This window comes from Pan paniscus, chromosome 1 (assembly GCF_029289425.2).
Source record: "Pan paniscus chromosome 1, NHGRI_mPanPan1-v2.0_pri, whole genome shotgun sequence".
NCBI classification, from domain to species: domain Eukaryota; kingdom Metazoa; phylum Chordata; class Mammalia; order Primates; family Hominidae; genus Pan; species Pan paniscus.
Window position 1 is genome coordinate 52273903 of NC_073249.2, and position 13297 is coordinate 52287199.

Below are 13297 nucleotides of genomic sequence, written 5' to 3' on the forward strand. Positions count from 1 at the left end.
CCATCTCCCTGGTACCCTCTAGTTCCTCAGGGCTGCCTTGTTTCATCATCTGACCAGAAAACTGAAGATTGAGTTACACTGCTCTACTGCATTCTTTCCATGACTGTGCCCATATCTCAAGCAGAGAAACTCTTTTGTATGAGGAAAAACAAAGTATGGCACAGGTTATAGTTACTGGGAGAGATGAAGAATTGGGCTGTTAATGCAATCAACCTGCTGCAGATATCTGTGGTAGAGTAGAAAGAACATTTGATTTTGGTGTAATAATGTAGATCCTAAGATCAATTATTTTTATTTGCTGTGGGACTTTGCAAAAAGTTTTGTAACATTAGTGTTCCTTTCTTTAAGTGAAGAAACAAAGCCAACTTAATGTATTTTTGTGAGAATTAAGTGAGAAAATTGTATGTAATGTGTTCCTTAGTAAAAGCTATTTATTTTTAAGAACTGTATGACAATGGTGAAAAAATTGCTATTGTAATAAGCAAAACTGTTAGGAGAGGAGATGATCTTATCTTCCATGTTATATATCAACATTGATTAACATTTCAGTAATGGAGTAGTAATAGTAATGTAGAAAAAGTGATTATTAAAGTATAAAACAATCTGTACACACTGATTCTTCAATTTCTTAGTTTGAGGATTTTACATAGAAATATCTGTTGGGGGTGGGTGCTCAAAAGAAAAATAATATCTGAATTTCTGAGTACTATTACTGCTTTACTTTGCCCTAATTTAAAGCAAGTTAATACTTTATGTAGAGTTTATTGTTTTCAAAATACTTTTGTACAAATAAGTTTGACTGTTGTTGGATAAATATTTTGACAACTTGTGCATCTCTTCTTGGTAAGAGAAATAATATGTATACAATCATTTCCTGTCAGGTTGAAGAGTATGAACAAAACCTCAGGTAACGTTTAGTAGAGGAAAAAGACAATAAAACTTACAGGAAAAGGGTCAGGAAAAGGGATGTGCATGTTCTCCTTAAGCTTCCTCACCCATGGATAGGTATGCTTAGGCCAGTGATAGCTGCAAGCAAACTCGATACTGCTATAGGAGAGCGAGGTACCCAGTCCCTATATTACTCTACTTATATGCGAGAAAAAGTAAGATGTAGTAGAGAACAACCTCTCCATGCCACCCCCAATCTCAGCAATGTTGGGAGTGTTTGTACAAAGGAATGGTCTTATTGCTAAAACATCTAGAACTTGACTACCATTAGCCTGGGACCATTTTAGATACCAGCAACTGGAATTAGCTTGAGAGTTTGTAGCTCTTTTTGTTGAGCCAACATACGGTTGGATTAGCCATTGTAACCATGGCTTTTCAAAAGACAAAAGTTTTGTCATTTCTCAAGTCTTTCTAGAATTCTACTTTTAAGCCATGTATTTATAGTTCCTAAATTTGGGAAAAGGAAGTAATTTTATTCTTAATGAAAATAATGACTCTGAGAGTGATCTGGTTTATTTATTCCTAAATTCCTATATTTATATTATCAGGCCTGTAATGTGATAATGCAGGATCCTTCACATAAACAGTTTCTAGTCATTATAAGGTAGCTTAGAAACATTGAAGTAAGGGGACCATATAAGGCCCAGAAATAAACTCATAGGAAATTACTTAGAATCAATAGATAGCAAAGAATATTACTATAGTTTTATTTTGACTCTTTTGCTTGTAATATAACATAAACTTGCTTATGTTTCTTATGATTCTGGCATACAAATGCAGTATTTAAATATAATGAAGATTTGGATGGATTTCTGAATTGGCTACAGGTATATCAATGTAAAACCTAAACTAAAAACAAAAGAGACAAATATCTCACAAAAATAATTAGTTTTCTAATTCAATGTGTTTATTTTTAAGCAGAATGTTAGAAAAATTAGTATTTTGAAAAGTGTTAAATATAGAAAGCTATGCCTATTTTACTTTGTGTCCTTTCTTACCTTTTCCAGGGATATTGGAGAAGATATTCCACTAGACAAAGATTTCTGAAATTGAAATATTATTCAATCATCCTGCAATCTAGGATAAGAATGATAATTGCTGTTACATCTTATAAACGATATCTTTGGGCTACAGTTACAATTCAGAGGCATTGGCGTGCTTATTTAAGAAGAAAACAAGATCAACAAAGATATGAAATGCTAAAATCATCAACTCTTATAATCCAATCTATGTTCAGAAAATGGAAGCAATGTAAAATGCAATCACAAGTAAAAGCTACAGTAATATTGCAAAGAGCTTTTAGAGAATGGCATTTAAGAAAACAAGCTAAAGAACAAAATTCTGCTATTATCATACAATCATGGTATAGAATGCATAAAGAATTACGGAAATATATTTATATTAGATCTTGTGTTGTTATCATTCAGAAAAGATTTCGGTGCTTTCAAGCCCAAAAGTTGTATAAAAGAAAAAAAGAGTCCATACTAACCATCCAGAAGTACTACAAAGCATATCTGAAAGGAAAGATTGAGCGCACCAACTATTTGCAGAAACGAGCTGCAGCCATTCAATTACAAGCTGCTTTTAGGAGACTGAAAGCTCATAATTTATATAGACAAATTAGAGCTGCTTGTGTTATTCAGTCATACTGGAGAATGAGACAAGACAGAGTTCGATTTTTAAACCTTAAGAAGACTATTATCAAATTGCAGGCACATGTAAGAAAACATCAACAACGACAGAAATATAAGAAGATGAAGAAAGCAGCTGTTATAATTCAGACTCATTTCCGAGCTTATATTTTTGCCATGAAAGTTCTAGCATCTTACCAGAAAATACGCTCTGCTGTCATTGTGCTGCAGTCTGCATATAGAGGGATGCAAGCCAGGAAAATGTATATTCACATCCTCACATCTGTTATAAAGATTCAATCATATTATCGTGCTTATGTTTCTAAAAAGGAATTTTTGAGCCTAAAAAATGCTACAATAAAATTGCAGTCAATTGTTAAGATGAAACAAACACGTAAACAATATTTGCATTTAAGAGCAGCTGCACTATTTATCCAGCAATGTTACCGTTCCAAAAAAATAGCTGCACAAAAGAGAGAAGAGTATATGCAGATGCGGGAATCTTGTATCAAACTGCAAGCATTTGTTAGAGGATACCTTGTCCGAAAGCAGATGAGGTTACGAAGAAAAGCTGCTATTTCACTACAGTCTTATTTCAGAATGAGAAAGGCTCGGCAGTATTATCTGAAAATGTATAAAGCAATTATTGTCATTCAGAATTACTATCATGCATACAAAGCACAGGTCAATCAGAGGAAGAACTTCTTGCAAGTCAAAAAAGCAGCTACTTGCTTGCAAGCAGCTTACAGAGGTTATAAAGTACGCCAGCTAATCAAACAACAATCTATAGCTGCTCTTAAAATTCAGTCTGCTTTTAGAGGCTATAATAAAAGGGTAAAATATCAATCTGTGCTTCAATCTATAATAAAGATTCAGAGATGGTACAGGGCGTACAAGACTCTTCATGATACAAGAACACATTTTTTGAAGACAAAGGCAGCTGTGATTTCCCTCCAGTCTGCTTATCGTGGCTGGAAGGTTCGGAAACAGATTAGAAGGGAACATCAAGCTGCCTTGAAGATTCAGTCTGCTTTTAGAATGGCCAAGGCCCAGAAACAGTTTAGATTGTTTAAAACAGCAGCATTAGTCATCCAGCAAAATTTCAGAGCATGGACTGCAGGAAGGAAGCAACGTATGGAGTATATTGAACTCCGTCATGCGGTACTGATGCTTCAATCTATGTGGAAGGGAAAAACACTGAGAAGACAGCTTCAAAGGCAACATAAATGTGCTGTCATCATACAGTCATACTATAGAATGCATGTGCAACAAAAGAAGTGGAAAATCATGAAAAAAGCTGCTCTTCTGATTCAAAAGTATTATAGGGCTTACAGTATTGGAAGAGAACAGAATCATTTATATTTGAAAACAAAAGCAGCTGTAGTAACTTTACAGTCAGCTTATCGTGGTATGAAAGTGAGAAAAAGAATAAAGGATTGCAACAAAGCAGCAGTCACTATACAGTCTAAATACAGAGCTTACAAAACCAAAAAGAAATATGCAACCTATAGAGCTTCAGCTATTATAATTCAGAGATGGTATCGAGGTATTAAAATTACAAACCATCAGCATAAGGAGTATCTTAATTTGAAGAAGACAGCAATTAAAATCCAATCTGTTTATAGAGGTATTAGAGTTAGAAGACATATTCAACACATGCACAGGGCAGCCACTTTTATTAAAGCCATGTTTAAAATGCATCAGTCAAGAATAAGTTACCATACAATGAGAAAAGCAGCTATTGTTATTCAAGTAAGATGTAGAGCATATTATCAAGGTAAAATGCAGCGTGAAAAGTACCTGACAATTTTGAAAGCTGTTAAAGTCCTTCAGGCAAGTTTTAGAGGAGTAAGAGTTAGACGGACTCTTAGAAAGATGCAGATTGCAGCAACACTCATTCAGTCAAACTACAGAAGATACAGACAGCAAACATATTTTAATAAGTTAAAGAAAATAACAAAAACAGTACAGCAAAGATACCGGGCAATGAAAGAAAGAAACATACAATTTCAAAGGTATAACAAACTGAGGCATTCTGTAATATACATTCAGGCTATTTTTAGGGGAAAGAAAGCTAGAAGACATTTAAAAATGATGCATATAGCCGCAACTCTCATTCAGAGGAGATTTAGAACTCTAATGATGAGAAGAAGATTCCTCTCTCTCAAGAAAACTGCTATTTTGATTCAGAGAAAATATCGGGCACATCTTTGTACAAAGCATCACTTACAGTTCCTTCAGGTACAAAATGCAGTTATTAAAATCCAGTCATCATACAGAAGATGGATGATAAGGAAAAGGATGCGAGAGATGCACAGGGCTGCTACTTTCATCCAGGCTACTTTCAGAATGCACAGATTACATATGAGATATCAGGCTTTGAAACAGGCCTCCGTTGTGATCCAACAGCAATACCAAGCAAATAGAGCTGCAAAACTGCAGAGGCAGCATTATCTCAGACAAAGACACTCTGCTGTGATCCTTCAGGCTGCATTCAGGGGTATGAAAACTAGAAGACATTTGAAGAGTATGCATTCCTCTGCAACCCTTATTCAGAGTAGGTTTAGATCATTACTGGTGAGGAGAAGATTCATTTCCCTCAAAAAAGCTACTATTTTTGTTCAGAGGAAATATCGAGCCACCATTTGTGCCAAACATAAATTGCACCAATTCTTGCACTTAAGAAAGGCAGCCATTACAATACAGTCATCTTACAGAAGACTGATGGTAAAGAAGAAGTTACAAGAAATGCAAAGGGCTGCAGTTCTCATTCAGGCTACTTTCAGGATGCACAGAACATATATTACATTTCAGACTTGGAAACATGCTTCAATTCTAATTCAGCAACATTATCGAACATATAGAGCTGCAAAATTGCGAAGAGAAAATTATATCAGACAATGGCATTCTGCTGTGGTTATTCAGGCTGCATATAAAGGAATGAAAGCAAGACAACTTTTAAGGGAAAAACACAAAGCTTCTATCATAATACAAAGCACCTACAGAATGTATAGGCAGTATTGTTTCTACCAAAAGCTTCAGTGGGCTACAAAAATCATACAAGAAAAATATAGAGCAAATAAAAAGAAACAGAAAGCATTTCAACACAATGAACTTAAGAAAGAGACTTGTGTTCAGGCAGGTTTTCAGGACATGAACATAAAAAAACAGATTCAGGAACAGCACCAGGCTGCCATTATTATTCAGAAGCATTGTAAAGCCTTTAAAATAAGGAAGCATTATCTCCACCTTAGAGCAACAGTAGTTTCTATTCAAAGAAGATACAGAAAACTAACTGCAGTGCGTACCCAAGCAGTTATTTGTATACAGTCTTATTACAGAGGCTTTAAAGTACGGAAGGATATTCAAAATATGCACCGGGCTGCCACACTAATTCAGTCATTCTATCGAATGCACAGGGCCAAAGTTGATTATGAAACAAAGAAAACTGCAATTGTGGTTATACAGAATTATTATAGATGGTATGTTAGAGTAAAAACAGAAAGAAAAAACTTTTTAGCAGTTCAGAAATCTGTACGAACTATTCAGGCTGCTTTTAGAGGCATGAAAGTTAGACAAAAATTGAAAAATGTATCAGAGGAAAAGATGGCAGCCATTGTTAACCAATCTGCACTCTGCTGTTACAGAAGTAAAACTCAGTATGAAGCTGTTCAAAGTGAAGGTGTTATGATTCAAGAGTGGTATAAAGCTTCTGGCCTTGCTTGTTCACAGGAAGCAGAGTATCATTCTCAAAGTAGGGCTGCAGTAACAATTCAAAAAGCTTTTTGTAGAATGGTCACAAGAAAACTGGAAACACAGAAATGTGCTGCCCTACGGATTCAGTTCTTCCTTCAGATGGCTGTGTATCGGAGAAGATTTGTTCAGCAGAAAAGAGCTGCTATCACTTTACAGCATTATTTTAGGACATGGCAAACCAGAAAACAGTTTTTACTATATAGAAAAGCAGCAGTGGTTTTACAAAATCACTACAGAGCATTTCTGTCTGCAAAACATCAAAGACAAGTCTATTTACAGATCAGAAGCAGTGTTATCATTATTCAAGCTAGAAGTAAAGGATTTATACAGAAACGGAAGTTTCAGGAAATTAAAAATAGCACCATAAAAATTCAGGTATTTCTATATTTAATTTAAATATAAAACTGTGAGTCTTTCTTTTGACCAATATTTGTTAGAATGTATAAAATGAGCTTAAGCAGGTCATAAAGAATAGTACTTAGTTGAGGTGACCATTTATCTTCCAAAGTGGAACATTTTTGAAAGAGGGAAAGGGCACTAGTAAGTCAGCCAAGACAGCACAGAACGGGGATTGTTCTGGCCATGGTCACCCTATGTGTGGTGCATTTCAGTATGGGTTAATTGTAGCACTCTTAGAAGAATTTTGAGAAAATAGGAGTCCTGTATTTGGCAAAGTTATTTCTTTAAGTGGAAAATATAAGCTAAGATAAAGTATTATTTGGCATAATATAGGCAAAATAGAGTAACTTTGTTCCTCTAATAATCTATTAACCAGAGCTCTTTGCTGCTTAGGCTAGTAGACATACTTTATTCTGAGTGTTTAGTACTTTGGCTTCCAAATCGCTTTTGTATTATTTTGTTTTGTCTATTTGCCAAATGTGTGAGGAATGTACAGTATTATCTCTTTTAAAATATGAAGGAAGTGATAAAGTTTAAGTAATTTGGCCAATGTTGCATAGAGAGAGGCAGATCCAGGAACTGAATCTAAGTACTTCAGCTCTTTCTTTTTACCTGCAATAACCCAGGCTTTAACCCAGATGTGATATGTTCATATCTTACTGGATTACTGTTAAATTTAGAAATAATGTTTTAATTCAAGAAATGTCAAGGGCTAGAAATGTGCCAAATGCTGTAGTGGGTATTATAAATAGACAATGAGTAAGATATACTTAGTTGCTGTCCTCAAGGAACTTAATTGAACAAGGAAGTATAATTATAATACAACATGAGAAGTGTATGTTTCAGGAAACACAGAATGGGAAATCAAGCTAGTCTCCATGGTCAGAGACTTCCCAGAGTGAGTAACATTTAAGTTGAAATGTTACACTGAAGTATGAATTAGAAATAGCCCAGTAAAAGGTATAGAAGAATATTCCAATTGCAAGAGATAACGTGGAAAAATCAAAAAACTAGAAACAATAAAAAGTGTTATGGGACCAGGTTGGCAATAGAGGGAGTAAGATTGTGGATAGATTTTTAAGACAGAAAAAATTTAGTCTTTATGCTCCAGACAAAACAAATTCTAGGGGAGTTTAAGCAGGAGAAGACCACAGTCATTTTTATTAAAAAAAAAAAAAAAATTACTCTGGCAGGAATGTGGAAGATGGACTGGAAAAGGAGCAAGACTAGAAGCAGGTAGACCAAATGAAAATAGGCAGTAAGCCAGGTGAGAAAGAGTTATAGTTCAGTGTAGGTTTGTGACAATGGGATTGTAAGTTGGCATTATATACAGCATGAACAAGGAGGCAAGCCATGTTGATGGCTTAAGTAACTCGGCAGAGTTACTCCCTCACACCCTGACATAGGGAATAAAGAGGGAAGAGCAGGTTTTGAGATTGATGATGAATTCAGTTTGGAGTATATAAGGTCTGAAGTACCTAGCAGGTAACCCCCTTGAAATATCTAGTAAGGCAGTTGACTATGTTTGTCTGGAGTTCAGGAGAGTAGTGTGAGTATTAGAATTTGATTTGTACATTATGGGCATATGCTAATAATTAAAGTTCTGGAAATAATGAGATCACCAAGGAACAATACATAAAATGAGTGAACAAAGAGGGCATGGGACTTGAGCCCTGAAGAACATCAAAATTCACAGACATTGACAAGAGAAGCCAACAAGGTGTTAAGAGGGAAAGAAGAAAGGTAAGAGATTAATGGTATCAAGAAACCAAGGTGTTAAGAGGGAAAGAAGAAAGGTAAGAGATTATGGTATCAAGAAACCAAGGTTTGAAAGAGGAAAGAAGGAGTGCTCAAATTCCTAACACTACTGAGAAGTTCACAACTGAAAGGTGTTCATTGGATGTATTAGTTATGGTTTTATTCACTTGAAATGATTAAATAGCCAAAATAACAATCTTATAAAAAAATTTTTCTCTTACATAATTACATAATAAAATTGTATTTTACACATGTAATTTTTAGCCTATGCCAGTGGTCTAAAACTTTACTGCACATTGGAATCACCTGGAATTTTAAAACATACTCCTACCTTTAGATATTCTAATTGGTATGGGAAGCAACACAAGCGTGGGATTTGTTTCAAAGCTCCCAGGTGACTCTAATGAGCAGCGAAGTTTGGGAGCCACTGGGATATAGTATACATTACTAAATACTTATATATGTAAATATGTATGTTTTATATATATATATATCAACTTCTCTGTAGCATTTGGGATTTAAGCACACTTTGTTTCTTCTCTCAACCCTTGGTTTCTTGATACCATAATCTCTTAGCTGTTTTCTTTCCCTCTTAACGCTATGTTGGCTTCTCTTGTCAATGTCTGTAAATTTTGATGTTCTTCAGGTGTGATGTGTGTGTGTGTAAATATATATATATATATTTGTAAATATATATATATTTGTAAATATATATATACACACACGTATATCTATACATATATATAATTTTCTCATTAAAACTTTGTTTTAATGGGTATCAAAATTCTGTGACAGATTTTCGGTCAATTTGTTTTCATTAAAAAGTACTGATTTTAAAAACTAGTAACTTATAACTGCCACAAGCAAAACAAAAACAAAAACACCAAAATGGTCCACAAAACATTCTCCTTTCCTCCTGAAGGTTTTATGATGCAGTGTTACCATTAACCAGTCTTTTACTGTTACAGTTAAATGGCCAATTGAAACAAACAGTTCTGAGACCATTCTTCTACCACTGATTAAGACTGAGGTGGCAGGTATTGGGGATATACATAAATAATGTATGCAGATTTACATAAAAACCGTATACAATATAGTCTGAATGAGTTAAGGTCATCTCAGAGTAATTTTGGCCATATATAATTATTGCATTATCAACTGAATTTAGAACCTAATCTAAATATACGTTGTGCCTATAGTATTTGTTGTGCTGCGGGATAATTAAGGAATCAGAGAGACCGAGGGATTTGAGGAGGAATTATTTAATTATTTAAGTGCACCGACCCAGTCGGATTAACATCCAAAGAGGACTGAGCCCTGTCAAGCTACCTTTTAAGCATTTCGTGGGGCATGGGGAGATCTGTGCAGGGGGAAGCGTATTATAGAAGAGAGAAACAAAGACAGTTATTCAAGTAAGAGATGCATTACATTATTTCTTACTTTTTAAGGAACAACATGTTTTATGACTTGAGATTATCTGTCTAGTGTCCTTGCAGCTGCACAGCTAGAGAAACAGTCTTCACAATGCCTGGGAAAGGGAGAGATAAGGCTCACTAGCCACAGAGAGAAAAACACAGTTAATTTTAAAGGACTCCAGCCCTTTCTCTTCAGGGGAATTGGGTTTTCTTACATACAACTGAGTTTTTGCTTACACAGTCTTTAATTTCTTTTAATTCCTCTTCCTGTAGGGATGTTGGAGTCAAATAGACTTGGGTTCAAATCTTGACTCTGTCACTTAACAGCTATGTGCTAACAAGTCCTTCTTAATTTCAATTTTGGATTTTTTTCCTTTTTTATAAAACAGAGATCTTAACCATTTTATAAGATATTTATAAATATTAAGTAAGACAACTCTGCCACTTATTAACCTGTGTGACATCAACAAGTTACTCAATTTCTCTAGGCCTTGATTTCCTCATCTCTAAATTAGAGATAATAGTATTATCTACCCATGTGATTATTAAGGACTAATCTTCTTAGTGCTTAGTTCAATAAGTTGTAGCTGTCATGTAAACCTTTAGTCTTCCAGAAGGTTGTCAAAATCAGAAAGTCTGACAGTCCTATCACAGGAGCTCTCAGGATTCTCCTGCAGGCTGAACACAGAACCCAAAGTGAATATGGATTGGGAAGAATTCCTCTTTCTCCCCAGAACCTGCAGTAGGTCAATGTGTTCATTTTCTTTTCTTCCAAATGGATTGAGGTGATGAGGATAATTTACATAATCTGGGGCTTTTCAGACATGTGTGTCTTACAATTTATAAATACTGGTTAGGGTTTTGTTAGGCTGGGCTGGCAGCCAGCCATAAGGTATGTGTGATAAAGCACATAATACGTGTTCACTATAGTAAGCACCACTGTTCTCAGAAGACTCACTACATGTCAGAGTCTAAAAGAGTCATGATATGACTATGCAATTTATTTTTGTCTGCACTAACCTTATTTTAACTGTCTTTATACGGATTTGTCTTATTTACAACAAAAAAGAGACAACTCATTGCATACTTGTTATATTTATGTATTTAATAGGCTATGTGGAGGAGATATAGAGCCAAGAAATATTTATGTAAAGTGAAAGCTGCCTGCAAGATTCAAGCCTGGTATAGATGTTGGAGAGCACACAAAGAATATCTAGCTATATTAAAAGCTGTTAAAATTATTCAAGGTTGCTTCTATACCAAACTAGAGAGAACACGGTAATGTATCATAGTTCTGTGGAGAATGTAAAAGTATTTGTGTGTGATAGCTAAGTCTTTACATAAAATAACACTGCTTATTGATTTTTATTTTAAATATTTGTTATGCTTAATTTATATGGTTGGTTTTGTTGATATTTTCTTTATTAAGGAAACAAAATACATCTCTCGTACTGTCTTGCTTTTTTGAGATAGAGCATAGCCTTTAATTAATATAATCTAAAAATATTTACATATACTTGATTAATTCAGGTTCATAAGGATTAGAGTAAGGACAGAGACGTAGGAAGTGAATAAAATCATTTAGTTAAGACTCGGTTTTCTTATTAGTGCTTTGGGCCATTTTGCTGGGTGACTTAACTACTGGCAAAATTTGTTTTCTTACTCATTCTTTTTTTCTTTGAACTTTGTATCATTCCTTATACTCTTTGTCATTAATGATGAAGACCCTAATTACCAACCTGTCTATGCTAATTGTATTTCACTATTCCTAGCTTATTTCTCACACACACATTTTCAGAAGCTGTTACCAGATCATCTTTTTTTAAGTTCATAGTATAAGAATTTTTCTTCAGCTCCCAGAGTTGATGAATTATTGAATCAATGATGGTTTTAAAGATGGTTTAGGAAGGCACACTAGTGTGAGAGGAATTTTTGGATGAAGCCCATGGGTAGAAGCAGGGCTTAACATATACAGTTGATCGCATGAAGATAGAAGTAGAATGTTGGTTACCAGAGGCTAGGATAGGGAGAGGGGAGGGGTGGATAAAGACAGGCTGGTTAATGGGTACAAAAATACAGTGAGAAGGAATAAGATTTACTGTTTAGTAGCACAATAGGGCAACTATAGTTAACAATAATTTATTGTATATTTCAAAATAACTAGAGGAATAGAATTAGAAGTTTCCTAACAGAAGGAAATGATAAATGTTCGAGGTGATGGATATCCCATTTACCCTGATTTGATCATTACTCATTGTGTGCTTGAATCAAAATATCACATGTACTCTGTAAATATTTACAACTATTATATATCCATAAAAATAAAAATTAAAAAGCATATAAAGATACAGTTGCTACTATCAGCTATTAAGGACCAGTATCTAATTTTCCTGTAACAGATGCTGAATTTTTCTCAATGGTGTTTGGTCCTATTTTCTAAGAAACATGGCAACAAAACAAGCTACTCATTGTACTTTTTCCACATTATCAAGAACAGAGTAGAAAACCTGTCCATTCTCACATTTTATCTCTTAGTATTACGTTGATCCCTAAAATTTAATCTCTAGCGCTCAGATTTTTTAAAATTTTTCTCCAGTTCTGTTTACGAAATATCTCTACTTAGATATTTTGATGATATCTATTTTTCCTTTCAAATGAAAGGAAGTACCTGATGCTGCTTGTAATCACATTCTCTTCTTAACCACCTCCCGTCTGCTCAAAGACTCACTTGCCATGCAGACTCAAATCTTATATTTTACCATTATTTCTACCATTCCCCCTTTATCTAGTTTTTGTCTAGATCTGGGTAACCATACTTTATTTTGATCCTGTTCAAAATTCTGTGTCATATTAGAATCGTAGAACTTCATATTTCTTACCCACTGGAATATTGCCAATTGTAAAACTTCTTTTGTGTGCGTGTGTAAATTCTGATTGTTAGAACTTAACTATGAATTATACTTGCCCACTTTTTAAAATTCTGTCATTGCCTTTCTTATATTTTATTCTCTTCTAATATTTTAAAGGGGGGGAGGCAATAAATACTCATTGAATAAGTTAAAGTAATTTGACATTGCTTTCCAATAACTACTTTTTAGGTTTTTGAATGTGAGAGCATCAGCAATTATCATTCAGAGAAAATGGAGAGCTATACTTTCTGCAAAAATAGCTCATGAACACTTCTTAATGATAAAAGTAGGTATTAAAAATTAATTCACTTGCGAATAACTACTTTAGGAAATAGAAAACAGAAAGAATGTTTTGTATTTTTTAATTTTTAAAAATAAATCCTTCGCTGGAAAAAAAGTGTTTTTAAGACCTAAGTATGCATTTATTTCACACACATCTATTTCAGTCAATTAAAAATTATATTCTCCCATAAAAATACTA

The 13297-nt window shown here is 34.3% G+C and overlaps 1 protein-coding gene across 2 annotated transcripts in view; it reads left to right on the plus strand.

The window, feature by feature from the left end:
* Positions 1 to 13297, plus strand: part of ASPM (assembly factor for spindle microtubules) — a 62571-nt gene that overhangs the window by 39522 nt on the left and 9752 nt on the right. Inside the window, exons 18-20 of one of the 2 annotated variants that reach the window (XM_003823078.4) lie at positions 1956 to 6710; positions 11019 to 11185; positions 13006 to 13102. In XM_003823078.4, the coding sequence (XP_003823126.3) occupies positions 1956 to 6710; positions 11019 to 11185; positions 13006 to 13102 (5019 nt within the window). The remainder of the gene's footprint in view (positions 1 to 1955; positions 6711 to 11018; positions 11186 to 13005; positions 13103 to 13297) is intronic. The other variant, XM_008976677.4, reaches the window with a different exon arrangement.